Source organism: Lathamus discolor, chromosome 3 (assembly GCF_037157495.1).
Source record: "Lathamus discolor isolate bLatDis1 chromosome 3, bLatDis1.hap1, whole genome shotgun sequence".
NCBI lineage: Eukaryota > Metazoa > Chordata > Aves > Psittaciformes > Psittacidae > Lathamus > Lathamus discolor.
The window spans coordinates 128375165-128392644 of NC_088886.1; the positions used below are offsets into that span (position 1 = coordinate 128375165).

Genomic DNA, 17480 nt, shown 5'->3' on the forward strand with positions numbered 1-17480 from the left:
CAGTAACATGTAGAACTCTGCACAAACCATTTGACTTCTGAAGTTTTTACTAAGCTGGACACAGCTACTTCCCACATGATTGCTAGGATATAAAAAGTGCAAATCTGCACAAGTTTTTTGGTTTTCCTGAACAGAAGACAAGGTTGTTGGGGGAAGTCACCATTTCTGCTCCATTAGGAAATCTGGTCTTTAAGCATTCTGACTATGCAAAACTATGCAGTGTGATATCACATTTTGCACTGTATCAAATTCTGGCCTTTCAAAACGGCTTATAAAAGCAACATCCTCTCATCTTTGCACATAAACTTAAGGAACTAACCACCTGTTCCCAAAACACACACTGGGGCTAGATAGAGCCAGAACAGAGAAGGGAGCTCGACTGAAGAATTAGAAACCACTTTGCTTCTTGCATATGTGACTTGCAACTAAAATGCAAGCTAATTTAAGAGATCTGGCACCTGTACCAACTAAATCTAGTTCTCATTGTGATGCTCAACCTTCTGACAAAAGTTACCTTTGCTGACTTACAAGTCCCCAAAGGTGACCACTTCAACTAAGCAAACTGCCCCACGGATATTAATTTCAGCTAGCATGTAACACCAATAAAAAACAGATGGGGAAAAAAGTATCTGAAACATTTTACTAAAATAGAAAAATGTAGAAAGAAAACAAATAGGAAAAGGGGAAAGACTAAAGAAGAACTAGAAGATGTTATAATGCTTAAAAATTCTCCCATGAAACACCATCGTAGGCATTTCATACCTATAAAACTCACCTACAAGACGTGGAAGTGCTTACAGTACAGGAATTCACCATTTGGGAGGCTTTCAATGGACGGGAACTATTAAAAAAAACAAAGTATTTATTGCAGCAGTCACAGTCTTAAAAAGTAAGTATTTACTTGTCTGCTATGCATGCAAATCCATGACCAAAGAAACAAGCAGAGCACCATTATATACTTGTTAATTGCTTAGATTTAGAGTAATAACTCCATCATGCTATAAATATACAATAGTTGTTCAAAACCACATATAATCCTTTAAACTTGATCCACTTCTTAGTGATGCACCCTTAGGGACAAGCTCACAAATTAAAGGCTTTGGGCTCCCATGTCAAGACAACTCATTCCTTTATTTTTTATTCCCACCAACACTTGAGTTCCTGCTCCCAAACCACAGTTTGCTACTGCTATCTGGATCAGCCGGTTTTCAGGCATGTCCCACATCTCTGTTTCTCCTCCCCTACCTAGATTCTTCTGGACAAACTTCCTGTTCCTTTTAATCCTTTCATGGGCTCCTCAAGGTCCATCACTATCACTACCCACTTACCCACCAGATGGCTGCCAATGCAGGAACCTTTTCTAATCTTCCCCCTCAAAACAGGCCCGCTGCTCTCCACCCTTTCGCTCTCCAGTCAATCAGAATGGTTTCAATGACTACAGAAAGCCAGTGCAAAGCTATTTCAAACACATTTTCAAGTTTTTCTGCTCTGGTTTGCTTAAGCTGTTTGTTGAGTTTAAGATTTCTATTGTTAAAGCAAACTTGTGAAACACCCATGTAAGTCTCAAACACCACTGAAAGTTCAGCACACGAACACATGCCACACTGCTGACTGAACACATTGCTACAGCCACTGTGGTTATGTCACTAGGCAAGGACAAGAGACCCAAGGGCTTCTTGTTCCTTATTCTGCCACATACTTCCTATGTGACAACTGGCACATTTAATCTCTCTGTCATACGACAAGCAGCTGCACAGAAATAACTGTCACAGGGAAAAGGAGAGTATTTTCAGCATGTGAAGTGCTCCGATACTACAGTAGCATAGGAAAGACAAAAGAAGAATGATAGCACAGGAGGTGCAAGTGGAAATCAACAGAAAAAGGTAGGATGTTATCGGTCCTAAACAGAGTTAACTGTGTTGTGAACAGAAAGATAATCTAGATTATTTTGGACCAAGAGGCATACATTTTGGAAATTACTAACAGAAGCTCTCTTCAAAAGAAGAGTTATTTTCAAGGACAGTAAAGAACATTATCGTACCAAATATTCCCTAGATAATGCCTCACCAGCTCTTCCTCCTGCTTCTGTTATGCTCCCTTTCCATGCATGGTGGCATCATTCCAAACTAGCAGCATACATCTGAAGCTGCATAATTTTACAAGTTTCCTTGCCCAGCCATTTTCTGGAGATCTGACAACTGCCTGCGTTGGGGCAGGTGCGTTTAACAGGCCACAGATCAACCACTTACATTGCAGAATGAACGCTCCATCCCAATGTCAGTGGCAGCCTAGTGTTTTCCGTACAGTGTGAAAGCAGGGTCAGGTATCTTGGAATAACCACCTGTTGCCCGACTTTATGATTGAGGGACAATGCTACATTGAAGCTGTATCGTTTCAGATGAAGAATCAGGACTCTGGGAGAGATACAGAACAAATGTTAATCTCAAGACAGAAGACAGAGAAATCTCATTCAAAAGTCAAGTAGCCCTGTTTACAAACCACATTCATCTGAACCTAAAACAGATTGTTACTTTGGGGTGGTAGGGAAGCACTACCCATCTCTTGTGTGGTAAGAGATAGGTGATCACTCTCCTGCGGATCACACAACTTTGTGCAAGGTGCAGAGTGCAGACTCTGCTGACTCAAGAGGCTTTCTGCTTTGGTTTGCATCACCTTGCTCTTCAGGCAAGCACAAGCAAGCAGCTTTTGCCAAACTTCTTATTTCTGCTATGCAGTGAGAGGTAAGAAACAATAAAAATATTACAATTATAGGCCAGAATGCTGGTATATTGCTCCCAGATACCTAAGACTGCGATGGAGAGATCACATAGCTACCCAAAATTGATGAGGAACTATGCCTCATCAATAGTGCAAGATGTGTACTCAGTTTATCTGTCGTGACACTTTCACTTTAAGAGATTTTTATCACAACAGCATAAAAAGCCTGAAAAGGCCTCCTCACATTGAATCCTTTCCCTTATGCCACACTTGGCATAAGTCATGTAATATACTGTCTATACAGTTCATCCAGCTGTATCATCACTTCTGTTGTGCTAATATTCAAGAAACTTTGACAAGGGTTTTGCAGTGCTTTCATACACTATTTAAGCAAAACTCATGCTAACTACTGAGTCACTGGGTTCAGTATGCGTACACCTGGGACACAGGCCAGATAAAGTTATCCAAAACACTTTCAATGCTTTACATCCCATGAGAACATGGCCCTTACCTCCATGTGCTTCCACCCTAAATAATGAGCTAAACCCAACCACAAAGTCAGAGACTACTGAGCGTGCCATTAGCCCTCTAAGTGTTTGCTTCTTCCTTAAAGTGCTATCCTTGCTGAGAGAGAAAACAGGTATCAGCATGGTAAGAATTAACTGATCAAAGCAAAACTCTCTATATACCTTCTGGCACTAAATGCCTCCAACTCAGTCGTGCCCATCAGATCAGCTGAGCACAAAACATTTAACTTCCAGGATATATTTATTGTTTCCGCTACCCTCACACCCCAGAAACCTCAAGAAAAGAGGAAGGGGAAAACTCAGCTCTCCTTGTGTAGTGATAGGGAAGAAGAAAGAGGTGTTAAAGAGGGTGCCTGTGAGCTTCTTCAGAGGGAAACTGAAGAACAGCATGAGGACTACTGTCTGCATGTGCATCTTGCTCACACGCTGACCACTGTACATGCCGTCCTACACATTTTCCCAGCTTTATTCTTCAGAGCACTTTTGTTAACACGCGCTTCCAGGAAAGAGAGGCACAGATACCAGCATTTACCTGGGAAGCCTGTTGAACTTGTGTGTGACAACAGCAGACTTTCCATTGCACTTCTCACAGGAATACTCGATCTCCTCTGCCTGTTTAAGAGAACAGAAAAATGACTAGTGGAACAAAAGACACATCAAACGGATCTCAGCAGAAAGCACATCACTTTTGGCTGTCATGGAAGCTCTTCACAACAGCAGTCACACTCAAAATTAAAATTGCCTTCAACATGGCCTGACAAGAGGGCATCTGATAAGAGGACAGGGAGCAGAGTGTAGATGCTGACAACATCCACTAACATAAGTGGAATTTATCCTTTAAGTCTATTGCAAGCTAGTGAATCAACCACAGTTGAGACAAACTGCTTCCAAAGAGAGGGGACAGTCCTGTAAGGTTTACAGTTTTCTCTCCCATATACAGGGATTTGCTGTTTTTGTCACAATAACCTTTGGTGAAAGGTAATTTGACAGGAAGTTTTCTCTCCCTTGTTCAAAACCTCACCTTTGTTCCTGAAAAGATATCCTCATCTAAACTTGTCACGGATGTGCTGCATGCTTTTCAACAGGCAACAAAATGGGAAGCATCACTGTGCTGAAATTACATGACTTAGCCATCAAACATTTCTACAGCCATTTTCTTTAAGTGAGGCCAAATTACCACTATAATTAACTTTTTTTTTTAAATCATAAGACCTCCATAAGCTTTTATGCGAATGAGTACATCTATTATTCTGCTAAAAACACTATCTGTAAATGGAGAAAAACCACAGGTCTGCCTCAAGATATGCCAGAACATGTCACTAATTCACAGATGTAAGGCTCATTTTTAGCTTTCAGAAACCTCACCTTGAAGCTCTACTTACGAGATGAGCATCCATGTACTACAGCTATTTTTTTTATAATTGTATCTGCATGACCTTTTTCTTCCATGCTAATTTAAGCCAGTACATAAGCTGTTGAAGCACCCACACCCAGGAGAGGAAGCAGCAATTCCTCTCAGCAAGTATCTCAACCTGACAGCCTCCCCTCTCTCCTTTGTATTTGTTTATGCCTCAACTCTTCCATCGCAAAATGGGGAAGTTTACCTATTTCACAGCAGTATTGTTAGGACCAGTTAATGTCTGCACAGCATTTTACAATACAACCTACTGTGTACTGTTAATGTACAAACCTCAAAAAAGTGCAAAGTTGATTATTTTACATGCCTGAAATCACTGTCACGGAAACTAATAATCAGCTATACAATAAAAATGTTTATGTGGTACATAACCTACACATACTTCACACTGAATAAAACAACCCCTCCAGAACTATGTACCCGAAAAAAGAGGTCAAGGGAATCCTGGATCGACCGGGAAGGAAGCAATTTCTTTCTTCGAGGAAGGTCAATGGAGAGGTCATTAAACTGTTCGCGTTTAGTGACTGTTTCACCACACCTAGGAAAGAAATATGTTTATTGTAAGTCTAATGGAAAATTAATTTGAAATTAATGGCAACTTACATTTTTAGGCTAAAGTAACTTCCCAGTAAATATATACCTCTTGATCAATCTATTTTTACTTAAAATTGAACTGCTTGCTTATGACAAAGTTGAATTCTGTGATTTCACTTTGATGCTTTAGAAGTTGAAAGAAACATTTGTTTAAGGGTGAGAACAAAAAAACCACAGACTCCTTTGGAGAGACAAGAGATCAGGTATACAGGAAATCAAAGTTGCTGCTATGCAGCTCAACACGTCTTCTTCATTCAGCATTCTCAGGAGAAAAGAAGTGAGCCTAGCCCAGAAGGGGAAGCCTAGAAATACTTTCAAACTGTTTCTAGAAAGAAAATAGTAGAGTCCATCCTTACAAACAAAAAACCACAAACCAAACAATAAAAAAATGGCAAACTCTGCCCCACCCCCCCAAAAAAACCAAACCACAAAAAACCCACAGAAAGGACCTCAATTTTCTCATGGTATTTTTTGGAAGAAAAAAACCAACCAACCAAAAAACAACCCTATAATAATATGTCTTAACTAATTATAATTATTAGCTGCATGCAATTTACTTATAATTATTTTAGGGAACTAATGCAGTACACGCAAAGTAATATCCCCAAACATCTGTGTTCATGAAAACTCCACGGCATGCAAGCATCCCGAATGGCAATCTGCTGCACAGGTCATACACAACAAATGCCCAGACACAGAACCATAGAATCAGCTAGGTCAGAAAAGAGTTGATTCTACTGGCCCACATAGTGGTCTACATCTTTTTCTGCAAAAACCTACAGAGACGGAAGAAAATGCCACTGCCTGGAAGCCCTTGGAAAGAACAAATTAAAATCATGGCTTCCAGTCATTTAAGAGATAACATTACTCGGCTAAACCCCCCTTTTCTCTCTATTCTCATATAACCAGTACACAAAAAAACAAAGCACAGAGGCTTTCCATTGGATATGTAATGAAGAACCAGATGATATGAGACGGTTCAGCAGACAGCATGGTGTGAGGTTTACAGCATTCTTAGACCATAGAATATTTTCTAAATATCTATCTTTGGAAATGAAACAGTTCTTAGTTCTAGTTCTAACCTGTCAATGAAGTCATGTAAGACAGGAACACTTAAGCATCATTTAAGGCAAGTATGACAAAAGCTCTCAAGCATACTTACATTTTGCAAATGATAGAATGTTGTACCTCAAACTCTAAGTTACTGATAACTGGACATGTATAAACTTTGGTGGCTGAGAGGTCATCAGAAGCCCGTCCTGGTGAGCTCTCCTCATTAGGGACTGGTTCGTTCTTCCAAGTTTTGTTTAACTTTTCCATATCTTCCTTCAGCTGATCCAGGCACTGGCTCAAGAACTCATGTGCATCCTAGGAACAGGGTAAACTCATCAAGTGATTCTGCACAACTCCATTCAGTATCTTTCTCTCAACACACACACAGACTGGGGAAACCGTATTTTAGCTCATCACATTCAGCGATACTAAGGCAGTTCTAAAACACAGCAGGCAGTTGTCATTCAAACAAAAGCTCAAGTCACTGTCAAATGGAGCTGAAGCCTGACAGGCGTTCAATGCAGTCCAGACACTGAACAAACCACACGTAACTGTTTCTAGTCCATATGGTACTTACGTTTTGCATGTACCCAGAAAATCTTTCTGCAGTAGCTGAAATGGCACTTTTCACCTTCTTGAGCAGCTCCTTCTTAACCTCAGGGCTGCAGACATCCTTTTTAGCAAGCAGATGAGCAAAACGTCTGCAGAAGTCAATGCAATGAAACACTGATTGGCATTCCAGGACTTCAGAGAAACAAAATAAAACTCACAATACCTCATTTTAAGTGTCTCTAAAAGCTTTTGTCCTGTGGTAAGTGGCTAAGTGGCGCTGTATGAGAATTTATCATATACAATTAACCTTTTCCATTTCAAGCGTTTTGAAATCTCATTTGAGAGTGTCACTGGAATAGCACTCTAACAAAAGGAATTCACAAGCTTTTAAGGCAGAGAAGAGCTTTATAAAGTTCTATAAACTTATTTCTGCTATAGTTTTCACAACAAGGGGGAAACAAAACCCCAAAACACAGTGCTTTTTGAAAACATTTATGGATAGGAGACAAGAAATCACATGGCACCAAAATAACCAACACAAAATCATTAAATTCAACTTGCGCGGTCAGACTAGTTTCTATTTTTTTCACTTTGCCACCAGAAATACAGAAGATGTAAAACGCTGCCTGTAACTCAGCACTGCAATTTTCAAGAGCCTACTTCCTATTTCTGAATTAAAACTCCAAAACACAGACAGCTCTAGGATTTCCTTTATTACCTACACGTGAAAATTACCCTCTACAAAGGTGCTTCAGTATTAAAATATTAATTTCGCAGTAATGAAAGAAAATATCTTTCCCAGAAAAGTGAATTTTACCTGATTAGTGCATTGAGTGGAATTTTTTTCCATGGGATACCCTGCTTGAGCAAATCATTAGCAAAAGACTGAATTGAAAACAAGGACTGTAGAATGGCATTCATATAGCAGGTGTTTCCCAAGTTCGAGAAGCTGAAACAGAAAAAAGACTGAACATGGTACCCATGTCAACGTACAAACATGCGGATGTTAAATACAACACTGCCAACACATATGACATCCACCCCAGCGTTTCTCATTGGAGCTGTCCTCCTGCCCTTCAGACTAAACCGAAAACTCATGGGAGGTGGCATTTAGCTTGAAAGAACCCCTGGGTTTCGGCAATCAAAATTTAAAAAACAGTGTACATATACACAAGACAAAGAAATTAATCATGAAAGTGTATGAGAGGAGCATGAATTAACTGAAATTACTGTTTCTCTTAAATTCTCAGGAAGTGAATTTAAGAACACCTATTCTCCAAGCTAAGAAAAGTACTCCCTGTCTCAGTGACCATTAATTTTTTTTCCTATTGAATAATTCTAACAAGAATGCAGATGTTCTGATGATCAAAGTGTGCACATTAAATAAAGAAAATTAGAGTTACCCTTGTAATTGTTGTTGAGGATGGGTGGAAAGGGGCACTCGGGGTTTGTTCCACCCTGTGTAATCTTGATTAGATCTCATTTTTTTAACAGAAAGAGGGGCAGGCTGAGAAAGAAATCCTAGGCTTCTTTTGGCTGAAGGGGTCTGGCCGGATACACTAGACCTAAAAACACAAAAAGGATAAGAAGTGTAAGATTTCCAACACTCTTCCTTAAATAGCTATAGTCCATGACACTGGAATTGTATCACTATAGAAAGCAAGGATTGGTAAGGCCACACAAGATAACTGGCATGAATCATGATGCAAAAGAGTTGTGAGAAAGAGGGAACTTTTCCTGAGCACCTTAATACTTTGTTTGGTTAAATTTCCTTACATCCACAGGTGTGCATACAGCATAACCAAGTCTTTTATCACAGAACCGCAGAATGGTTTGGGTTGGAGAAGACCTTAAAGATCATCTAGTTCCAAACTCCCTGCCACGGCAGGGACACCTTCCACTAGACCAGGTTGCTCAAAGCCTCATCCAACCCAGCCTTCAAGATAACTGTTATCTTAAAGAAAAAGGTTAAGATAACAATTCTCCACACTGTATGATGAGACAAAGAATGATCATGCAGCATGAGATCACTTCTCCTAAGATATACTTAAAATTCACATCTGGGCCAGAGTCTTATTTTTCAGCCTCTTGCAACCTAGTCACTCAGTCCCTTGTGTGTAAAGCATGGACAATGCTGCTTTTCTTCCTTGATCTGGTATCTCATCTACCTAGGTAAGAGACCAACAGTTTGATTGCAGTGTCTAATACAGAAGAATTCCAACCTCAGCAGGATTCAGTATCATATATAATACTGAATATTATGTAGTTTCATGCCATTTAGCTACTTGGGAAAATGAAGCAAAGATTCAGTCTGAAGTTCTAGAGTTTATATAGAATTTGAACTAGCTAGAGCTTAGATATATCACGACCAGTCATTCATAATAACTACAACAGACTTGGGCGATTTTAGAAAGTCTATCTATTGCAAGCAGTAACTGGAGTTTGAAGATGAGTGAAAAATAAAAGTGTGTGTATATACATACACACACACACACGTTTTATGCATATAAGCTATATACCATGTAACAAACACCCAAGAAACTAAAGATCCTAATTCCTGGGAAAGAACTGTCATTGAGAGTTCATGCTAGTGAATCAGTCCTACCTGTCCAGGGTGGAACTGCCACTGGAGTACTCTTTTGATGAAGACCGACTACTATAAAAGGATGATGACTGCAGCGGTAAAACACCTTGAAAGACAGAAAGGCAGGTCATTTTGTTCCAGGCAACTCAGCTACTTACGTAACTAATTTAGAATTATCTAGTGAAAAGGTTGTAAAATCCTCAAATACTGTTTTACAGAATTGGTTGGGAAAGTACTAAACACACACACTTCATCAATATTAATCATACGTAATTAAAGACATGCTGGAGTTTTACTTGAATTTAGTACCATAATCTCCATCAAATTCAAATTGCAATAGGAAACATTAGACCATTCAATGACTCTTTAAAGTATCTGAAAAAAAATATCAACCTCTTGTTTCGATACACAAGATACATGTAACAGAAAACTCATTAATGATTTCCAATCCCACGTTCTCAAAATTCAAGGCAAATATGTAGAAGTGGAAACAGTTTCTCTTCCCACTCCAAATTCCACAGTAAATTGGTATATGCTTGAGGCAACGTACGATTGTTTCATTGTCCTGATATCACCGTGTCAGATCCTGAGACCCTAACGTCTCAGACGGTGCCACATTAGAAGTTCTCAAGAGTCAAAAACCCCACCTATTACAGTGAATCACAGTGTAATTTACTGGAAGAATAAGAATCAGCTTCTATCTCAGCTTGAAGTGGTTTGAAGCACGCAACTTTCAAAAATGGAGATACATGAAGAAAGTTCACAACACTGCTGCCTGACATTGCAGGTATATACTCATAAATTCTACTTTTGACCCTAAAGAGCAACCCAAATTTTCAGAGATAAACATTCACCTACTGGCTCCTCTAGCAACATATTTGTGCCATCACAGCTGCACTAGAAGAAGAATGCATTCAGCAACATTTCTCATAAGAACAGTATCTTGAATGAATTCCCCTTTATAGCAAAAGAGGCTCAGTATCTACTAGCAGAAATGAAGAATGGTGCCACTTACTAGCTTATATACATACTGTCAATATGTCTATATTGTCTATAAAACCTTGTCATACACCAGTATCCAACAGAACTTTCGTAGAAACAGCATGAAAGTCCTAGCCCTAAATACTTCCCCCTCTAAGTTCTCTAAGGGGAAGAGACAGGGAAGTAACAGCAATCGGTACACATTTTGAGCACAAAAAACCCCAGGCTACAATTCATGTGGGCATTACCAGCAAAGGAGAGCTTTAAAAATAAACAACCAACCAAAAAGGAAATCCTGAGGCGCTTACAGGAATCCCCTTCCCAAGGGGAAGGGCAGCTTGGAGCAAAGTTTGAAGCTGCTTGTTGAATTTTTAAACAAGCTGGCACTTGGGCTGGCACCAGCACCCAAGTATAAAGGTCAGGGTCACACTAGAGGCAAGACAGGCTTCAAAAATGAAGGCAAGTTGTTTGCATCTCATATATAGCTCTATAGAAAGCAAGAAAGTTAATGGCACAGGGAAAGCAGACTAGGATAACCACCCCTGCAGCAACTCTAAACTAACACCGAAGTGTTAAAATTTAACTGGTCAAAGCCAGGTATCATTTGGCTTTACTTTTATTTTTTTACCTGATGTCCTGTTTTCCTCTGCCTGCTTCAGATTTAACTGTTTCTCTCTGCTACTGTTTAAGTACTTCCATGCTGGATCACTCAAGGCTTTATTATTCCTATGGAAAAACAAGAGTGAAAGTGTTATAAAAGTTATAAAAGATACAGGATATTCCTGCTTGATATTTACAATTTGTTTAAAGCATTTCTCTCCTATCACCTTTAATACTTGACTATGGAAGGGTCAAACTTTCCTTGCAGATAAGTTTAACCAATTTGTTTAAACAAGCCTTCTTAGTTACGCTTAAATGTGATTTCAGCCAGAGGGAGCTTATTCTCCAAATGGCAATTTCTTCTTTATGAATTTTATTTTGAAAAGGGTTCAAAATTTTTTTTAACTTCTTTCGAAAAAAGTTCAATAGAGATGGTAACTATTGCCATACATGTATAGCACATATGATAACCCTGACTAGACTGAGAGAAGAAAGATAACAGAATTTGCACGTGCCAGTTCCCACAAGTCAACTGCAGGAGCAGGTTCTATTTCCCTCATTAATCCTGAACGCAAGCCCCATTTCAAGCACCCAGTGTCTTCACAAGTTCACTAGTGGCTGGCATGCGCCACGTTGCAGAGACTGGATATACCCAAGCACTCCCTTCAGAAAAAATTACCTTTGCAAAATTAATGAATTTAAAATCAGGAACTAGAAACCACGGTTACTTACGTTGAAGAATCATTCTCTTTGGGATAATCTTCACTCATTTCTGAACCAGGAGGTTGTGTTCTTTTCCTCTTTTCACTGATAACAGAACATTTTTGAAATGGTTATTCTTTCAGAAAGGCTAGTAAGTGACCCTCTTCCAACTGAACGGAACTCAATGCTTTCCATGCATTTTGCACCTATCTTCCACAAACTCCACTTTTATAACATAGCATATAGAGAACAATTTGGTCTGTCCAGCTCTTAAGCCGCTCATAAAGCTCTAGTGCCAGTACCAGTCAGATGCTAGAAAAGCACGTATTAACATCCTGTTATAAGTAACAGCAAAACCAGAGGAAGAAACATATTCCTTCTTACTTCTAGGTGTACCAAGTTCCACCTGCAGCTCTACAAAGAGCTAAAGTATCATATGTCAGAGTAAGAGGATGACGCTCCTACCGGTTCTCCAACAAGCCCGTTCTGTGGGGGACTGCGGATGCAGGAGATGCTGAGATGTTCACCCTGTTGCTAGGTGTTCCAGTTCCAGAGGGATTCTTAACAGACGCTCTTGGTGGGGTACCCAGCACCTTGCGCAACGTGTTTTCCTCCTTACTTTCCACAGCCACTCTTCTGGGAGGAGTCTACAAAACCCAAGTGGAGGGGGCAGGGATAGAACCGAAACAGTGAAAAATATAGAAACACAGAATCAATTTGGTTAGAAAAGACCTTTAAGATCATCAAGTCCAGCCTCCACCCCAGAACTGCCAAGTCCACCACTAAACCATGTCACTAAAGTCCTCACCTACACTGTTTTTGAACACTCCCAAAGACGGCAATTCTACCACTTCCCTTGGAAGCCTGTTCCAGCAAACATGTACAGCACTGCTTTACTTGCTACAGTGTAGCACCCAAACCCAGCAAAACGTTACTTGTAATAGATTAGGAGAGTTTAACACCAATTTGACATAGGTAACACTTTGATTATATGGACAGAAAGCATAAACATGAAACTCTACTGCAGTCACCAATTTCCCTTCTCATTTTCCAGCACTAAGTTAAACTTCAGTTTTTAAATATCTCCTTCACATGCTTTGACATTAAAAATCTCAAGGCATGATTTCTATCTATCCCCAGATCAAACCTAGGGAGTGGGTATTAAAAAAAAGCCACATTAAAACCCACACAATTACAACAGTGCCCTAACAGCCTTGGGCAAGCAAGTGCCACATGTAACACAATGGAAAGAGCCAAGCTGACTTAGGAAAGTTGATCAATTTTAGACTTGAAATCTAAACACGTCTAATCTTATCCCTGTACACGGAGCCCTGGAGTTTTTGCTGTGAGCATGCCTTTAAGCAACAAGCAAAATCTGTTTTGGGAAAACATACAAAATATCCTCCCTCAGGGTGGTAATACAGGTATAGTCACAGACACAAAGTAAATTAAAGCTGGTAGATACATCATGAAATCTGTATTGTGCAGGGAGAAAAAGAATAATAACAACATTTTGAAGGAAAAACGGGGGAAAATCTGCAAAATTTACACAAAAAAGCTGAGTAGAATGCTACAAATTCAGTGACTTTATTCTGATGCAAAAGCAGGTCAGTGGCTTTTGTATATATATATGCATATGTATATATATATTTGGCTGAAGTCTGCTAAACTCAGTAAGACCTATGCTGACTGTAACATGTTCAGCTGCTATGTAAGGTATTCAGTACAAACTGATATTCACAGCTATGTGAGGAGTCTTAATTACCTATTTTCCCCTCTACTTCTGCTGCTTCACTGCCTGACTGATAGCTCAGCATGAAGAACACATTCTGTCTTCCACAGCCAGACACTGACCTTTCTTCTTTATACTGAATATATGCCTCCTCATGAGCAAGACACAGTGTTGCCAACCACCTTGTATACATCTATTCCAGCCCTCTAGATTACAAAGACTCTGGATGCAAAATAAGTATTTACAGTGCTATTACAGCATACATTAAGAGAATGAGAGAAGGAAATGAACGAAACAAAATTAGAGGAGAGGAAAAATTTGAACAATTAAACAAACCTGGTTCTCTATGTAAGAGAATTGCCTATTAACTTCCTTCTGTGTGGTCCTGCTGCCCAGCACACCTCCAAAGCTGCCAGATCCCTGAGAGGGTTTTCCAACTGACAGGAAAAGTACACAACATTTTATTTGTCTGTCATTTAACCAATTGACATTCTTATTTGTAAGATGCTATTTAGCTGGAGCCGATTTTGGAAGGGACACACTAGATTTCCTGCCAACAGACAGTACAATATTCTGAGGCCACAGATATAAGCACATGTTTATGGGTATCCCTTATATTGGTCATTTATTCAGTTGGCAGTAAAGATCCTATCCTTAAAAAGAACAAAATAAGAGGTAAAACAAAAAGGAAAGAGACTCTGCATGTGTGATAAACAGACAAGAGTGTTTGAAATACTGACTACAACGTAAGCAATACCTGCATGTTAATCTCTGCTTATTGTTCAGCATGATAAGAGGTATATGATGAGAAAGGTATGTAACAATAATTGGGGTTCAGGTCCAGAAAGAAGCACTTACACAAATGCAAAGAAAGTCAGTAACACAAGGACAAAATGGCTAAAGATATACGAAAAGGAAACATGGCACTGACCCCTTTCCAAACTGTTACTAACTTGATTTACAACAATTGCACTTACCAGTATGAAACCTGTCTTGATGGACCGCATCCAAATACATCCGCATTTCATTTGCATCTTTAAATGGTACCTTATCAATTGTCAAGAAGCTGGTATCCTTTAGTGTTAGCATTAGGCAGCACAGCTTTCTACCATTTGGGCGTAGTGTCACAGTTTTAATGTTATGGCTTAGCTGAAAATAAGAAGGTGACTATAAACATAAATCCATTTTTAAAAGGCCCAAATACTTAAAAATTCAAACAAACCACTTCAAATAGAGAGGCATTCGCACAGAAATACCTCTCATTGCTCCATTTCAAGCAAACATGAAGCCTCATAGAATTGATGCAACTGGTGCTCTTGGAAGCTGATAGCATCACTATAGCTCAACAGTCCCTATAATAATAAACTTTCTGAAACTCGCTTTGCTATTGAGTGTGACATTTTTGAATGTAAAGAATAAGAGTTTCACACAGTCCCATTTAGCTGTCTGAAACTTCCACATAAAATTTGAAGTATAATTTAGGTTGGGGAAAGTTTTAAATGTTAGCTACAAACTTCTACTCAGTTTATCATTAGCTCTCGGGGAAAGCAGATTTGACATAGCATAAAAAAATTTGCTGAGGGAGTAAGTTAATAAAATACGTGCTTAGTCTACATGCAGCGTTGTAACAATTAAGTGGTGTCAAAACTTTCAGGGTTATGGTCAAGCACAAGAACAATTTTAATAAGAATCTGCGCCCCTAATAATGCCACTGCTACTTTATTATACCACTACTTAATTGTTGCTACATGCTAGATCACCTATAAGAACTGGCTGTTCAGTAAAGGCTCCAGTGTCTGAAGAGGTTGAGGGTAACTCCTAAAGCAGAGGAAGCAAAAGAATCCCTCACATCTGCAGACTGCATGGAAGTCTGACAATACACACACCTAAACATACTCTCATTTTCAATTACCTCCTCCCTTTTTGCTTAATTCTTCCTTTTAGCCTTGTCTAAGATCAGGCGGTAGCTACACAATGACCTCCACACCAGGATATTGCTGTACTCAATGCTTCATACAAGATCAGAAACCATGGCCAAGGTCATTAGGCACGACACAAGACAGAGTAAAACAGTGCCCATCAGATTGGAGCCGCCTCCTAATTTGGCCTGACCTGCATACTGCCACATCACTGAGCTAAACTACAATGAGGAATTAATAGACATGAACAGTAATTACACCCTAACACTAAAGTTTCACTACACATTGCTCTAGAACCTGCCTTGTTGCCTTCAAACTATACACAAGTTTAAAAATAAAAATTCTTCCCAACTTTTACTTATATTTGTTCAGGTATATAGAAGACTGAGATAGAAAATGGCACTCCATGTCCCCCAGTGAGATTTCTTTTCTTCAGTGCAGATCTCTAACTTCTTGGAAAGTCAGTCTAGACACAACAGCACTTTATCGGAGGCTGGAAAAGCAGCTCATTTGGAAACTCAGGGTTGTTTTACTGGGAAAATTAAACTTATGAAATACTTAATGCTCAATCCTTGTTTTGGTGTTGGGGTTTTGTTTGCTTGATTTTGGGAGGTTTGGGTATTTGGGGTTTTGTTTTGTTTTCCTTTTTTTTTTTTTTTTTAAACTATAAGATAAAAAGTGTTTTCAAAGACAGAAGAATTGAAAAGGGGACTCCAAATTTTTCTCCCTGTCTTAAAACATTAAGCTTGGTGCAAATGGATTAAGTTACTTTACCATCTCAGTGCAAAACAACCTTTTTCAACTCAAAACGCTGTAATGACAGGGTTCCATCCATACCCTCCACCTACCTGTTATGACCTTGTCAGCGTCACAAAGTCTTGGAAGAAGGGACTAAATATTTCTCTTAATACATATCTAGCATCTAGGACAACTTAGTCAGAGTTTTAAAACATCAGTAAAACATATCATTTGACATAAGAAATCTGATGACACACCAGTCACTGTAGAAAGAAATTTAACCCTGGATCCATCCAAATGTTGTATTACAGAGAAGTGAAAACAGGTGGAGAAATCACCTACGCTTTTCCCAGAGCAACTTGTCAAAGAAAGGGAATGCTGCTTTTAAAGCAAAGCTATCAGGGACTTGTCATGCCTGAGGCAGCACAAGCAAGAGCGCTAAGAGACTGGGGCTGGCTCACCCAAACCGCACTCAAGCACAAGCCTGAAGCACAAAGGGCAGGCAGCTCTCCCTGCCTGCTGCTCACCTCACCAACACTCTTGTGCACTGTCTGTGTTGGTTGAAGACGAACAGGACCAGAAAACAGATCCTGCTGAAAAACAACCACCATCCAAACAAAAATATTTGGTCTAAAGATGCAGAATTTCCTCCTCCGCTGCAGTCCTAGGCTGCATAGCGCCATATCACCCCCTACACCAGATCCCATATTTGGTTCTTTCCCTGAATTAATTCATGTGAAAACCCTCCACTGAGTCCACAGAGGGACCTGACGAGCGGCAGAGCCAGCAGATACAAGAGGCTGGAAGCAAAGCCTTCCCCTTTAGGCCATGGTTAGCTGTTCTGTAGGCTTATCCTCCCCATGGAATCACCCTTCAAGTCACTGTCACACCACACTAATGTTCATTCAGACAGAAAGCAGTGCAAGAGAACAAGCACCCCGTAAAGGTAAGAGACCTGTAAGACTCTTATCAGAAGCAACATGGTCCAACACTGGATTAAATCAAACACACAGTCATAGCATCGTATCTCAGAAGGCAGATGACTGAAGTCCACAGTAACAGAGGAAGGAACTATCCACAGCTAATGATTTTCTCACTCCTTGATTTGAAGGCAACTCATGTTCTTTGCTATAACATTTCAGCACACAAAGGCAGCAAAACCTGATCTTTCAAAAATAAAGTGAACTTTTCTTTTACTGAGTCCACACACAGTAACAAAAAGCTCAGGGAACAGTCTGGGGAACACCACTCAGGAAGAACTGCAGCATGAAAAAGCAGAAGCCAACACTTGGATTAGTTTAGGCTGTTATAAAGTTGCTAAATAAGATTGGGTTTTTTTTTTCTTTCTAACTGCTTTTATATC

The 17480-nt window shown here is 39.6% G+C and overlaps 1 protein-coding gene across 3 annotated transcripts in view; it reads right to left on the reverse strand.

Annotated features, from left to right (window-relative positions):
* Positions 1–17480, reverse strand: part of USP37 (ubiquitin specific peptidase 37) — a 39705-nt gene that overhangs the window by 20337 nt on the left and 1888 nt on the right. For all 3 annotated transcript variants that reach the window (XM_065671579.1, XM_065671581.1, XM_065671580.1), the window contains 14 exons: positions 14438–14609; positions 13797–13897; positions 12194–12375; positions 11759–11833; positions 11055–11152; positions 9467–9551; positions 8265–8426; positions 7679–7810; positions 6887–7010; positions 6419–6624; positions 5083–5200; positions 3778–3857; positions 2250–2414; positions 776–841 (listed from right to left, as the gene is read on the reverse strand). In XM_065671579.1, coding sequence (XP_065527651.1) covers positions 776–841; positions 2250–2414; positions 3778–3857; positions 5083–5200; positions 6419–6624; positions 6887–7010; positions 7679–7810; positions 8265–8426; positions 9467–9551; positions 11055–11152; positions 11759–11833; positions 12194–12375; positions 13797–13897; positions 14438–14609 — 1766 coding nt within the window. The remainder of the gene's footprint in view (positions 1–775; positions 842–2249; positions 2415–3777; positions 3858–5082; positions 5201–6418; positions 6625–6886; positions 7011–7678; positions 7811–8264; positions 8427–9466; positions 9552–11054; positions 11153–11758; positions 11834–12193; positions 12376–13796; positions 13898–14437; positions 14610–17480) is intronic.